Source organism: Megalobrama amblycephala, linkage group LG21 (genome assembly GCF_018812025.1).
Source record: "Megalobrama amblycephala isolate DHTTF-2021 linkage group LG21, ASM1881202v1, whole genome shotgun sequence".
Classification (NCBI taxonomy): domain Eukaryota; kingdom Metazoa; phylum Chordata; class Actinopteri; order Cypriniformes; family Xenocyprididae; genus Megalobrama; species Megalobrama amblycephala.
Genome location: NC_063064.1, coordinates 3,182,014 through 3,196,611, shown reverse-complemented (window position 1 = coordinate 3,196,611; position 14,598 = coordinate 3,182,014). Strand labels below are relative to the sequence as shown.

At 34.9% G+C, this 14,598-nt stretch overlaps 1 protein-coding gene across 1 annotated transcript; it reads right to left on the bottom strand.

Moving 5' to 3' along the window:
* Window positions 1–480: 480 nt before the first annotated feature.
* On the bottom strand, window positions 481–13,004 carry ctns (cystinosin, lysosomal cystine transporter). The gene is made up of 10 exons (XM_048172111.1): window positions 12,685–13,004; window positions 12,525–12,603; window positions 12,345–12,432; window positions 11,433–11,536; window positions 8,481–8,618; window positions 8,294–8,393; window positions 8,011–8,130; window positions 7,186–7,356; window positions 1,524–1,641; window positions 481–845 (listed from the first exon to the last, which is right to left on the bottom strand). The coding sequence occupies exons 1-10, from the start codon at window positions 12,746–12,748 to the stop codon at window positions 679–681; spliced, it is 1,149 nt and encodes a 382-aa protein (XP_048028068.1). The 5' UTR covers window positions 12,749–13,004; the 3' UTR covers window positions 481–678.
* Window positions 13,005–14,598: the final 1,594 nt, after the last annotated feature.

The window sequence follows — 14,598 nt, the reverse complement described above, 5'->3', positions numbered from 1 at the left end:
CGTCCTTTAATAGCTGGAATTCATGAATGCTTTAGAAGACACACTTATTATTACAGGAGGGAATCACTTCAAAAGTTATGTAAGTTTAGTAGGTTTACTGTAAGGTGTACTGAACTAAACATTGTTATTGTATACGCAATATGTATTGTACAAAATATTTGAGTCTAAAAATGATTAGAAAATCAACGACATTTGTATACCGAAGTTGTTTTTCAGATTTTAAGTTGATGATATCACAAAAATTAAGTCTGCTAAAAGGTTTAAAATACATTAGCCTGTTAACTAAGTGTCCCGTTACCGGAACATACAGTTAACAGACTAAAACGATAAAAAAAATTAAAAAAAAACTTTAGTAACACCACCTAGTCTTTGGCAGTCCTGAGGATTCGTTTCATGTAGTTCATCTTACTGCCACTAGGTGGCAGTGTAAAACAAATGAATATACAGTAGACAACATTCATTTCATTACAGTACCAGCTCTTATAATTTACCTGAGACAGCATCAATTTATTGGAATAAGAAAAATTGTTTATAAATATATAGACTAATTCATATGAAACAAGTGCTTTTTTTTGCTTTCAAGATCTAAGATACACATTTATATAATTCCCTTTAATACATGGTTCACACTTAAGATTGGTGTGTACAAAAAGACATAAAAGTTCATAAGAAACCTTGTCATGTTTTAACAGTGTGTTGATCATTCTGATCATCTAAATCATGATACAGTGGCTCTCGGTTTCTGTACAGACAATAATGCTGTATGATGAACACAACGTCAAAGAATATGGAGAACACGCCCAGTCCAAACTTTGTAGGGTCTCCAAATATAAACTTCCATTTATCTGTCAAGTAAAAAAACACATAAATTAAAACAGTTATTTGTGTGCATTCTAACTTTATTAAAGGGTTAGTTCACCCAAAAATGAAAATTCTGTCATCAATTACTAATCCTCATGTCATTTCACACCCATAAGATCTTCGTTCATCTTCATAAAATCCGATGGCTCAGTGATTTACATCAAGATAATTAACACTTTTAATGCCCAGAAAGCTACTAAAGACATATTTAAAACAGTTCATGTGACAACCTTAATGTTATGAAGTGATGAGAATACTTTTTGTGCACCAAAAAACAAAATAACAACTTTATTCGACAATATCTAGTGATGGGCGATTTCAAAACACTGCTTCATGTAGCTTTACGAATCTTTTGTTTCGAATCAGGGATTCGGAGCGCTTCATAACACTAAGGTTGAACCACTGTAGTTGCATGAACTGTTTTAAATCCATCTGTAGTAGCTTTCTGGGCACTGAAAGTGTTAATTATCTTACTGGCAATGCAGGCCTCACTGAGCCATGAAAAATATCTTAATTTGTGTTCCAAAAATGAACAAAGGTCTTACGGGTGTAAAACGACACATGAGGGTGAGTAATAAATGACTGAACTTTCATTTTTGGTTGAACTAACCCTTTAAAGCGTTTTACTTCAGTATGAAATGAAAGTGTTTGTGTGGTCTCACCATTGTTATAGGCTTGAAGGAACATCTGAATCAAACTGAAACTGCCCCCTGTGAAGTCCAGCAGCACATTCCCGATGCTCCATCCCTCTGTGCTCTGTCTGCGGTAGTTCATATAAGCCTAAAAAATAATTCACAATTATTAAAGTGTAAAATATGCTACATAAAATATATATTTTAACTTGTTTTCAATAAAGAATATGCTAAAAAAAACGACATATTTTTGAATAATGGAACAAGGCTTTGTGAAAATGTCTAGAATATGTAAACAAACAATCTTTTTTTTTATAATAATGCAACTGATCCATATTTAAACATAGTATATTATATATGTTCCATCAGGAACATGCAGAGATAGACCCTAAGTGGTGCTCAAGCACTTCGATTTAATGTATTAATATAATTAATTAGTTAGTTACGGGAGAATATAAGGTGTTAAAATTACTAACACATTTAACGCGCACACCCCACTGCAGACCTAGGCTACGTAGGTTCTCTTACATTTCATACAGTTGATTGATGAGGAACCTGAAGCTGATGGAGCCTATAGAATGCAGTTAAAATAATCCTAAAATTCAAGATAGACATCAGGGTAAAAATGCCCCTGCAGTTTTTGTCTCATATTTATTTCATTATATAGTTAAGCGATATCACATGAGTGCTGTTTTTGTTCCAAATAGCACAAGAGCAAATGTGATATTAATTTTATACAACAGTTCAATAAATAAATAAATATTGTGTTATATTTTAGACACAATATTGCTTTTGCTCAGTTTTGCCAATGAAAAATTAACTATAAAGCCAGAGCAGAGAGGTGTTTTTTTTTTCTAACTGAATCTGCATTTTGAGTGAATCAGTCAGGTGAATCAATGATTCAATGGCCCATTCATAAAGAGAGCCTTTCACTTAATTCCTGAATGAATTAGCCGTTTGAACGAATCGAATGAATGATTGACTCATTGGGCCCTATCATACACCTGGCACGATGCAAGTGTTTTTTGCTAGTTTCGCCGTTTTCATTTTTAATGATAACTGCGTTGTTTAAATAGCAAATGCACTTGCGCACATCTGTTCGCCCATGGGTGTGCTGGTCTGAAAATGAGGTGTGTTCAGGCTCATTGTTGGCGTGTTGCTATTTTGAGGCAACTGAAAACAACTGCGCCATTGACCAACAAAAACCTGGTCTAAAGGTAATAGTGCAGTATTTTATTTATTTATTTTTTGTTATTATTTAAAGGGTGCGTTACTAGTAATTTGCGCCTATATGTGGGTACACAACACGCGGACACTCTGCTTATGTGCAGCAGCAGCACACAAACATGCCAAATATTAAAAATAGTAAGATAAAAATGCCAACATGTCATAATGGATAGTCATTGCATGTATCAGAATTCCTTATCTGCAGAAATGACGAATGAAATTGGTTAATTATTTGACCAATCGTGGCAATACACACATGTATTTAAACTGACTCATCAGGATCAGGGTGTCTATATTCTGCCATGGAAATAGTGAATCCGCCATGGTGCAAGAACACCTGGCTTTTAAAGGGAATGGGAGTTGAGATCCTAACACACCCATGACTCGTTAGGAGGCTAGGTACAACCATTTTGGACCATGCACCTGGTGCCGACCATTTTTTGTCGTTAAACTAGCAAAAGGGGATTCGACCCTAAGTGCACCTGCGCCACGCTCTTCAGACAATGCGCTTAGATCGTTAAAATAAGCGATGACTTACAAACCCGATTCCAAAAAAGTTGGGACACTGTACAAATTGTGAATAAAAACAGAATGCAATGATGTGGAAGTTTCAAATTTCAATATTTTATTCAGAATACAACATAGATGACATATCAAAAATTTAAACTGAGAAAATGTATCATTTTAAGGGAAAAATAAGTTGATTTTAAATTTCATGGCATCAACACATCTAAAAAAAGTTGGGACAAGGCCATGTTTACCACTGTGTGGCATCCCCTCTTCTTTTTATAACAGTCTGCAAACGTCTGGGGACTGAGGAGACAAGCTGCTAAAGTTTAGGAATAGGAATGTTGTCCCATTCTTGTCTAATAGGCTTCTAGTTGCTCAACTGTCTTAGGTCTTCTTTGTCGCATCTTCCTCTTTATGATGCGCCAAATGTTTTCTATGGGTGAAAGATCTGGACTGCAGGCTGGCCATTTCAGTACCCGGATCCTTCTTCTACGCAGCCATGATGTTGTAATTGATGCAGTATGTGGTCTGGCATTGTCATGTTGGAAAATGCAAGGTCTTCCCTGAAAGAGACGACATCTGGATGGGAGCATATGTTGTTCTAGAACTTGGATATACCTTTCAGCATTGATGGTGCCTTTCCAGACGTGTAAGCTGCCCATGCCACATGCACTCATGCAACCCCATACCATCAGAGATGCAGGCTTCTGAACTGAGCGCTGATAACAACTTGTTTTTTCCAAAAAGAACTTCAAATTTTGATTCGTCTGACCACAGAACAGTTTTCCACTTTGCCACAGTCCATTTTAAATGAGCCTTGGCCCAGAGAAAATGCCTGCGCTTCTGGATCATGTTTAGATATGGCTTCTTTTTTGACCTATAGAGTTTTAGCCGGCAACGGCGAATGGCACGGTGGATTGTGTTCACTGACAATGTTTTCTGGAAGTATTCCTGACCATGTTGTGATTTCCATTACAGTAGCATTCCTGTATGTGATGCAGTGCCGTCTAAGGGCCCGAAGATCACGGGCATCCAGTATGGTTTTCCAGCCTTGACCCTTACGCACAGAGATTGTTCCAGATTCTCTGAATCTTTGGATGATATTATGCACTGTAGATGATGATAACTTCAAACTCTTTGCAATTTTTCTCTGAGAAACTCCTTTCTGATATTGTTCCACTATTTTTCGCCACAGCATTGGGGGAATTGGTGATCCTCTGCCCATCTTGACTTCTGAGAGACACTGCCACTCTGAGAGACTCTTTTTATACCCAATCATGTTGCCAATTGACCTAATAAGTTGCAAATTGGTCCTCCAGCTGTTCCTTATATGTACATTTAACTTTTCTGGCCTCTTATTGCTACCTGTCCCAACTTTTTTGGAATGTGTAGCTCTCATAAAATCCAAAATGAGCCAATATTTGGCATGACATTTCAAAATGTCTCACTTTCAACATTTGATATGTTATCTATATTCTATTGTGAATAAAATATAAGTTTATGAGATTTGTAAATTATTGCATTCCTTTTTTATTCACAATTTGTACAGTGTCCCAATCGGGTTTGTACTCATTTACACATTTACCGCCACCTACTGGCAGTTTTTATTTCTTAGTTAAAGTATAATTTCATTAATAATTTTCTTATTTCCATATTAATAAATAACCCATTAAAGGTATAGTTCACCCAAAAATGAAAATGATGTCATTATTTACTCACCCTCATGGTCAGTGAAGCCTAAAATTTTCTATGTTGAATCAAACAAAACATTTTTAGCTATTTTTCAAGCTACTTTCTGTAATGTCTATTTGATGCTTTTCTCATTTAACACAATAATGACTATCTTTTGGGGGTAATTTAGTTTTAGGAGTGTTAGTTTTTTTTTTTTTAAAGGTGCAGTAAGTGATTTTTGAGAAACGCTGTTGAAAGTGGATCGGAACGAGCACTACATACAAATATTTAGCCAATCAGCAGTGTTGGGTAGATTACTTATAAATTGTAATCAGTAACTGATTCCAAATTACATGACAAAAATTGTAGTTAGTAACGCAATCCATTACATTACACATTTAAAGTAATGTACTTTTAGATTACTTTTGACTAAACTCATTTATCACATTAATTTGAATAGGATAATCTTGTGCCATATTAATATAAAAAAAAAACACACACATATATATATATATATATATATATATATATATATATATATATTCAATTTTAACTGACATCAGAGAACCGAACACTTAATTATATTATTATTATTATTATATTATTATATTGCGTTCCATTCAGAAGGGCTCATCCCTATGCCCTAACCCTTCTGGAGTGAGAGCTTTGAAGGGATGAAGGGTGTAAGGGTCAAAAAAGTATTTTTTTGGAATGCACTTCTGTGTCATCTTAATGAAACAATCAAGGAGCTCACATTTTGTAAGCTGGTTGACACCCAAAAAAAACACTTTCTGAACGATGAGTAGATCGCTTTTGCTTAACTTTAGTTTATTTATTTATTATTGGTTTATTGCACCATATTGTAAATTGTGTATATGTATTTAAAACATTTGAATGGACTGATAAAGGGAGATGTAAAGTATTTTTGTTGAAGTACAATGTCATTTTGACCATAATAATGTACCAAATCTAACTCATAGAAATCTTACAGTAGTATAGAAAAATACTATATATACATTTATAGGTAAAATCGAACTGACCCATTTGTGACGTCAAACAACTTCCCTGTGCAAAGGATCATGGGGCCCCGAATTGTCCATCAGTTGTACCCTTCGAAATTCTTCATTCCGAAGGGCCCTTTGAAGTGGCCAGTTTTGAGCACTTCGATTTGGAACGACCCTTCAATATGGCGGCCATGATTGTTTTCATTCCGAAGTGCCCTTCTGAGGGCGATATATCCCGTTTGGAATGCACCGAATAACGCATGATCCAAGTCTTCTCCGTTTTTAGTGCATCTCTGTGGCAGAATTACAGCACCACATACTGGTCTGGCATTTATACTACATCGTTTTGAGTCGGTTTCAGTGGTTTCGTGTGTACAGATATTTCTTGAGACGACGCCGTGTTTAGATCGGATAGGGAAAACTCTGGCTTTGTGTTGATGTGGCCTTTGTTTCCTATAAATAATATGTATATGTTTTTAGAATTTTTTCTTATGAATCAAATTTGACCAAAAAAAGTTTTGCAATAAAACGTCTCACACAAATGATGTCATACAATCAAATTCTATCGAAATCAAACACTTCACACTTCAGCGAACACTTTCTTTGAAACATTAAAGGGTTACTTGTATTCTGTTTCGTTGGAAACTCTCTCAATCTACTGTTACAAGCCACAAGTATAAGCAAGAGTACAATTCCGTTTAAAAAGGGGAAGTGTGAAATCTATGTTTAGCATTGCAGTGAACTGCATCAAAATCTACTGCACTGGCCTATGAATAGCCTTCATCTCTATAGAGATAGTTCACTCAAAAATGTAAAATTCTGTCATTATTTTCACCCTTATGGCATTACAAACTGACATTTTTCAACAAATCCACCACGGCTCTCAAATTTCTTTCACGCATGTGAATATTCAAACATGGTGGCTAAAGAGACACGTCATTCCAGGATTGATTCTCATGTTTCTCATGGCTGAGCAAAACTCACTAAATGTTTTCAACTGAATGCAAGTGTGACTGAGCTTTGACAGCTACAACAGAGGATGAAGATTTTCTTCAAAATGAAATGTTTTTGGAGTTTGACAGCCCCAGTTCTCATGCACTTTTGTTTGTAAGGACCAAAAAAAAAACATATGATAAACATCTCCTTTTGTACTTCATTGAAAAGAGAAAGTCATTTTGGATTTTTACAAGTCAGTGAGTAAATGATGACAGAATTTAATTTGTGGGAGCAGCTTTAAAGCATGTTTTGTGCTGTTGTGGTGTGAGATAGAGGAGTTGTACCTGAGGGATGTACTTTACAAGTGTGACACCCAGTTTAATGTAAGAGAAATAGTACAGATAATCCAGCCAGGAGATCTTCTGTGCCACCGCAACAAACAGGGAGACAAACGCAAAGGTCCAGCCAATCACTAATAACCCAATGGCCACTTTGGAAACCTTTTGCCCACCTCTCTAAATAAAAAAAACAATTTAAGAACAGTTTAAGAAGCAATGCAATTTCATTTTCTTAATTGCAATTTTTATTAATACAATACAATACAAAAAAAAAAAAACTTATTTGACTAATTATTACTTTATTTGTTATTTATTAGTATTATTTGTTACTATATACTACCGTTCAAAAGTTTGGAGTCAGTACGATTTTTTTAAAGAAAAATGCATTAAAAACAGTAATATTCTGAAATAGTATTCGACTATAACTTTTCTATTTTATTATGTTTTAAAATGTAATTTATTCCTGCTGAATTTTCAGCATCATTACTCCAGTCTTCAGTGTCACATGATCCTTTAGAAATCATTCTAATATGATGATTTGATGCTCAAGAAACATTTATGATTATTATCAATGTTGAAAACAGTTGTGCTGCTTAACAGATTTTTTTTGTTGTTGTTGTGGAAAATGTGACATTTTTAGGATTCTTTGATGAATATTTATTTGAAATATGTTTTTTTGTATAATGTAAATGTCTTTACTGTCATTTCTGAATTGAGTACATCTAAAACATAAATAAATAAATAAAAACTGACCCCAAACTTTTAAATTAATATGTATGTGTAATATTATTATTATTTATAATATTTACACATTAATGTTTCAATGTTTACCTCATAGATGGCACACTGGCAAATATAGACGAGAGTGAGAACTACTGCATGGAGACTGAAGAAGACATCATTGGCATCGACAGGAATGACACCATTCGGATCTTTCTTCAAGAACTCCTCCTGTAGATGCACCATTTATCATCTCCATTAAAAAACTGCTAGTAAACAATCAGACAATAGCTAAAAGACAGTTTACTGCTTTAGCACAACTAGCACTAAACTTTAAGTGTGTCGTTTTTTTACAAATAAATTTGACACCCTGAAAGCTGTCAATTGCATGCACCTGTATATAAGTCACCCAGAATAGGCCAACGTTGAACACACTGTAAGCAATGAATCCAGTCAGGTTGAGAGCGAGGAAATCAAAATTGAGGCCCACCACACTGTATGAAACGAAACAGGCACATTATTCATCATGTTTTCATTCCGTCTAAATCTTTAATCTCCAAGTCTCAAAGATAATCTTGTACCTGCGGCGTTTCCAGTTCTCATACGCCTGTGGGTAGAACGACACGGACCAGGCCAGGAAGTAAATCCAGCCAATGATTTGGTTGATGATGAAAAGGACATTGCTTCTGACAATCAAGAATCTGATTCGTGTTTCAAAGCTGGAAAAAATAATTCAATATAGGCTTTTATTTATCACTATTTATCATTATTCATCAAAATATCTACTTTGTGTTAAAGTACCCCTATTATGCTTTTTGGGATATTACCTTTTATGTAGTGTGTTATATGACTGTTTGTGACTGTAAAAGGTCTGCAAAGTTTCAAAGATCAAAGCGCATGCATTGATATGGTATAACCAAGGCCGTCGTTACCATTTGTATCACTAGCTATGTTACGCCAAATTTCAGAAAATAAAATAAAAAAAGGTTTTTACGCTTGAGTGAGGTGTTTTTTAAAGAGTTAATGCGAATAATGGGAGATGGAAACACATTTGCAAGAATAAATTCTGAAGTAGCGAATATTAAACCCATGTGACTAATCAGCTGTTTCCATTGATGATGTTTTATTACTGTCGGTTACTAGGTTTAATTTAAATTTGCATTTAGGTTTTCTTTTTTGCAAACTTTCAAAAGATTCAGATCATGTTGGGATGGTGCGCACACAACAAAATCCCCAGAGGTAAATCAATTCTGCTCAGAGTACATATGGCCCCTTTAGTGTTAAAGTAACACTGAAGCAGAGTTAAAGTTAATGAGATAATTAAAGGTGCTACAGAGGATCTTTTCATCGACTGAGAAACCAAAGACTGTTACTGAGTTTTTGAAATGAGCGCATGCATAAAAACAATCCCCCTCCTTCACAGCTCATATCGAGGGAACACCTCCCAAAACTCGTGCACGAGTATTGGAACACGAGTGTTTACCACCGGCATTCACTGTGTCGTGTTAGTGGATTCATTATGTCGGACTCATAATCTGCAGTTGTTACTCCTGTCTCCTGACAAAAACATTACATGCGGCGCCTGTGGAGTGTGGAAAGTTACTGGAGCGTGCAGCCACGCACGTCTCTCACAAGGAACGTCACGGCAGTGATTGACAAGCCAGAGGGCCAATCGTTTACGCGATCATCGCGTAAACGATTGGCTGATGTTTTTAAGGCCCTACCTCGTGCACAGATGATGTATATTAATATTATTCCTTTCAGTGCACCTAATAGTCTTTTATCAGTTAGTAAAGACAGTTTCAAGTAATATTGCAAAAATGTATAAAACAAAACATCCTCTTTAGCACCTTTAAGTGATTAAGTGATGACTGAGCATTAGTGATGAACGCCTGCTGTTAACAAGCAGAATTACTTAAGTGAAACACAAGAACTACAACTGACTTCCAGCCACAGCCTAAGATGAACTCAACTGAAGATAAAAGACATTAAATCTCTCAAGATCTGATAAAACAACTCCACAAACTGCATATTATCTCATTAACTTTCACTCTTCTTCAGTGTTATTTTAACTCTATGTAGAGAGGGACCATAATGTTCTCTGAGCGGAGCTGATTTAACTCTGGGGATTTTGCTGTGCATTTCATTTATGGCACACGCTGTAAGCAGTAGACCAATCACAAACCAACTGCGCCATCTGACCAATGAGAGCAGAGTAGGCTCTCAGAAACGAGGGGTAAGAGAGACAGAATCATTTATTGAACCGTTTCTGACACTGTGAGAAAGAAGCTGATGCTGCAATATATATTATGTGAAAATTTAAGTGTTTTTTGACATTCAATGCATGTAAACCTGTTGTCGGAGACCTCCAAAACAAAATTATGAACCTCTGAAATACAGCATAATAGGGGCCCTTTAAGTTAACACCCCCCCCCCACAAAATAGCTTTTTTTCTACTCCAGTATTAAAATATTAAAGAAACTCTTTCAGTACGATTTAAATTAGATTTGTATAGAACAAATGTTAATTTCATTTACAAAATCTAAGACAAGATTCCACAACTAAGAGATGATAACACCAATGTCATTAAATGTGACTGTAACTATATCAACATAGAATATTGTTGACGAAAAAGACAAGACTAAAATGTATTTAAAAAGTAAAAACTTTACCGAAATTTATCTTAGAAAAACATAATAGAAATACATTAGAAAACCATTAATGTTATTCCGGAATTACTAGGAATTTCACTGTTTTAATTTGAGAGAATTTTCTTGTTTTACCAGTTATCATAATGTAGAGAGTGTGTTCATTTATATGATAAATAGCCAATAATAAATCAGGAAACTATGTTTTAAATAAACCATGCATATGAGTTGAAATTCTCTTGATTTGTGCTTATAGATGGAAGTGCAATAATTTTGATGAAACATCAAAATAAATTTCTCAAATGAAAACAATCATTGTGATTAAAATTTTAAGCAAAATAATTTAACCATTACACAGCCTGACGAAACTGTGACTGAATTCGAAATCATTGACTGAAACTAGACAAAAATGCCCAGACATTTAGTCGAGTAAAAACAAAAACAGGACACGGTAGACCAAATATGATAAAAACTAAAAAGTACATCTGGAACAGGACTAAGACTAAAACTAAAAATAAATTTAAAAAACAGCTGACAAATAGAAGACTATAATACAGATCACCTATTATTCAGCGCCACACAAACACCAATCTAAAAATTCCCCTGAATTAAGGAACTAAATAAATAGAACTGGTTTTGCAAGATGCTGATGCAAATGTCTCCTAATCTGGTTATAATCATGTTGCTTCATACCGTAACTGACAACAAAAAAATAATAGTATTGGAAAAATTAATACTTTATAAAGGATGCCCATGTGTTGAACAAAACGTAGGCCGAAGAGTTCTCGAGAAACAATAGGAAGCTGTAGAAGATAACTTGTTTCATTTTCATCCAATACTGTGTTTAATTGGTGACAGATTAAGAGAATTTAGCTTACAACGCACCTTTTTATGCGAGTGTCATTGCTGTAAAGGTAAGCGGTCACCTGACCAACCCCTTTTGCCAGCACTTCAAAAGATACAGATGTGTTTCCTGCTGGCACAACAACCTGTGCGAGATGACAAACATAGTTCTTTAACATTGCTTAAGTTGACAGTGTTTTATGGGATTCATTTGTTTCAAGTTAATCTGATTATTCATGTATAAACCAGCTCAAAAAATAATCCTGATACATGATTATTAGATAGACTGATAGAATGGATAGAAATGGATATGGATGTCATAGACATCGGCATTTTAAGACTCACAATTACTTTCTGTTATGACTTATAATACGATGCCTGATATAGTCAATCTAAAAATTTAATAAAAAAGCTCCAATCCAGACTTTTACATATTCTGTATGAAAGTAGGCGTCATAATATAATATACAGTAGAAAAGAAACTTTAATGTCTCTGTAAATTGGCACAGAATACCATTGAAGCTTGTTTATAAAAATTAAAAGATAACTAACTTCTTATGTTACAATTCTGACCTTTTTTTGTTTTGTTTTGCTCAGAATTTTGAGATTTAAATTCACAATTGTGAACTTCAGCTCCCAATTCTGATATTTTCTTACAATTGCGAGTATAGATCTGACTTTATTTCTCAGACTTGCAATTGCAGAATTGTGAGATAAAAAGTCACAATTACCTTTTTTATTTAGTGGTGGAAACAAGCTTCTATAGAAAACAGTATTTTTCTTGAACATGGACAAAAATAAAACAATAAATTATTAACTTCTAAATAATTTACTAGTTCCTATCTGAGTGAACTGTAATAACAACATAGTCTTTGTATCCAACATCAAGTTTTGAATAGGATTAAAACAGAAGGGTCATTTGTATTAAAATACGATAGAAAAAAGTGCACATACCTCATCAGGCAGTTGAATTATTGAAGAGACATTTTTTGATGTAAATGTGATATTGAAATAAACTGTTACAGATGTGTTCAACGATGAACTGATAATATAAACACATGACAAGACAAAATTAAATGATTTCCCAAAACGTGACAGTAGAGTGAATTCACAAATCATGACTTACAGTCATACCTTAGTGTAAAGTTGATGTTTTCTGAGGATTTTTCCTGTAGATTCACTGTTGCTGGCGCTTTGATGGTCACTTCTGCATCTGTAAATATAGTAATATTAACTTCTCCTTCTCTTTTTCTTGTGTAATATCTTAATTTTGTATTTAATCCATTATACTCACCACCAAAAGTCGTGTGCGCACAGACAGACAGCGTTAGGAGAGACAATAACACAGTATGCATCATCTTGACATTGCATTTAAAATCTTACACGAGTGTAATTATTACTGTTCAGTCATGCGCTCTCTTTAAATGTAAAGCGAAAATAAATTAAGCACGTCCAGTAGTGTTTAAAAGACACAACTCAGATTAACTATATTTAATCAACCGTCAGTTGATCAGTTAATCATACAGTACATATAAAACAGTGAGCACAGACTCTACCACAGGAGGAAGCTGATGTTTATTAGTCTGTAGTTCCGCGTTCGACATATTAGATCACATGACACGGGTCAGCTGACTGTGGGTCACCTCGCCTCGTGAAGCGCACCAAAGAAGCGACACTCAATAGAACGTTCCATTGGAACACCGGCGCCCAGCAGCAGCCCTGCGTTTCCCCATTCTGGGGTGAAAGCGAGTCGTCCACTAGTTTCTATGGCAATATCAGCTGCTTTGTTAAAACAAAATGCACATTAAAACTGAAATCCAACACAGAATAATATACTATCACTAGTGATCATCAAATCCTTTTTACAGGTTATTTTACACACTTTGTGTTTAAGTCTGTCACTTTTTTCACAAAACCTTTGCTCTCTAGAAACCCAGTCAGTTTGGGTTAAAATTCTTTAAAAGGCTTATAAACACTGAGTTAATACCAACATATGAAATTAAATTAAGGACAGGCATCAGAAAAATTGGGAATGTTGGACAATATATGAATATAACAGCTTGTTTTTGCAGTGTTGTCTAATGTCCGTTAAAGCAAAAGTGTGTCCAAAAGTGTGAATTATGCGTTAACGGACACAGCAATGCATCATGTATTATAAAATTCATTAAAATGTACAATATTTAAATTTAGACCTAGTGATACTATTATTACTATTACTCCACTAGATCTGAAATATACTGATCGCTGCAAACATGATGATCTTAAATGTATTATTTATTATTTTACTATTAATAAATGTATAAAGTTGCATGAAATGGAAATACTCAATAAAGTAGGCTAACTACGCTACCTCAGATGGTTGAATGGTTGGATTCTACAAATGGTAAAATAAAACATATATAAGACAATAAAACATTTACTGTAGGAGCCATACAATTTACTGGTGACTAAATCTAAAAAACTGTTCTGTTGCGCTTCTGATTTGGCAGTGAAATTCGTCGATTTTCGGTGCGTAAGATATGAAGGATTCAATGGTCCAGTTAGTATTTTCACCCCATAATGGCGGCCGCGCTACCGGAGCGCCATCTAGTGGCTGTTACCCAAAAAGTATCAAATTGTCGCCTCTTGGGTTCTAAGCTCTTTGACCGCACAGATGAAAGTGTCCAAAATCTCTGCGTGTATGTACAGATTCCCACAGTTTGCTTGGATAAAAATAGGACCTCTTTACTTTCGGTTGTTGATCTTAATGAAAAGTCATTTTGTGTAGAGTAGCCGGAACAACTTTATGCGCTTGTTGTTTGTCGCACAGATTTTGTAGACATTTTAGTGTCCTCTGAATGGAACATAGGCTGCTGCTATTGCCTGAAAGTGACAGTACAGGGATGACCTGTTTTTGTAGGCAAAACCCGGAAGCGAGTTAGTATTTTAGGACTTCCGGTTCCATCGCACTAAAGTCTATGGGGTTTTTTTAATGAGTTTTTGCTAAATCGCCTGAAATAAGATCTGTGGTTAACAAAGCCTCTAAATATTTTCACGTTTTGATCGTTTTGATCTATGACATAAAACACACCAGTTATAACCCGCTTGTGATTGTTTTAAACCTTTATTGTGTCTTAAAAATGGCGGTTGCTAACAAGTTGCTAAAAGGGACTACTTCCTTTGGCGGGGACTTTAGACGTCATCATAACAAACAGGACATTTGGACAGC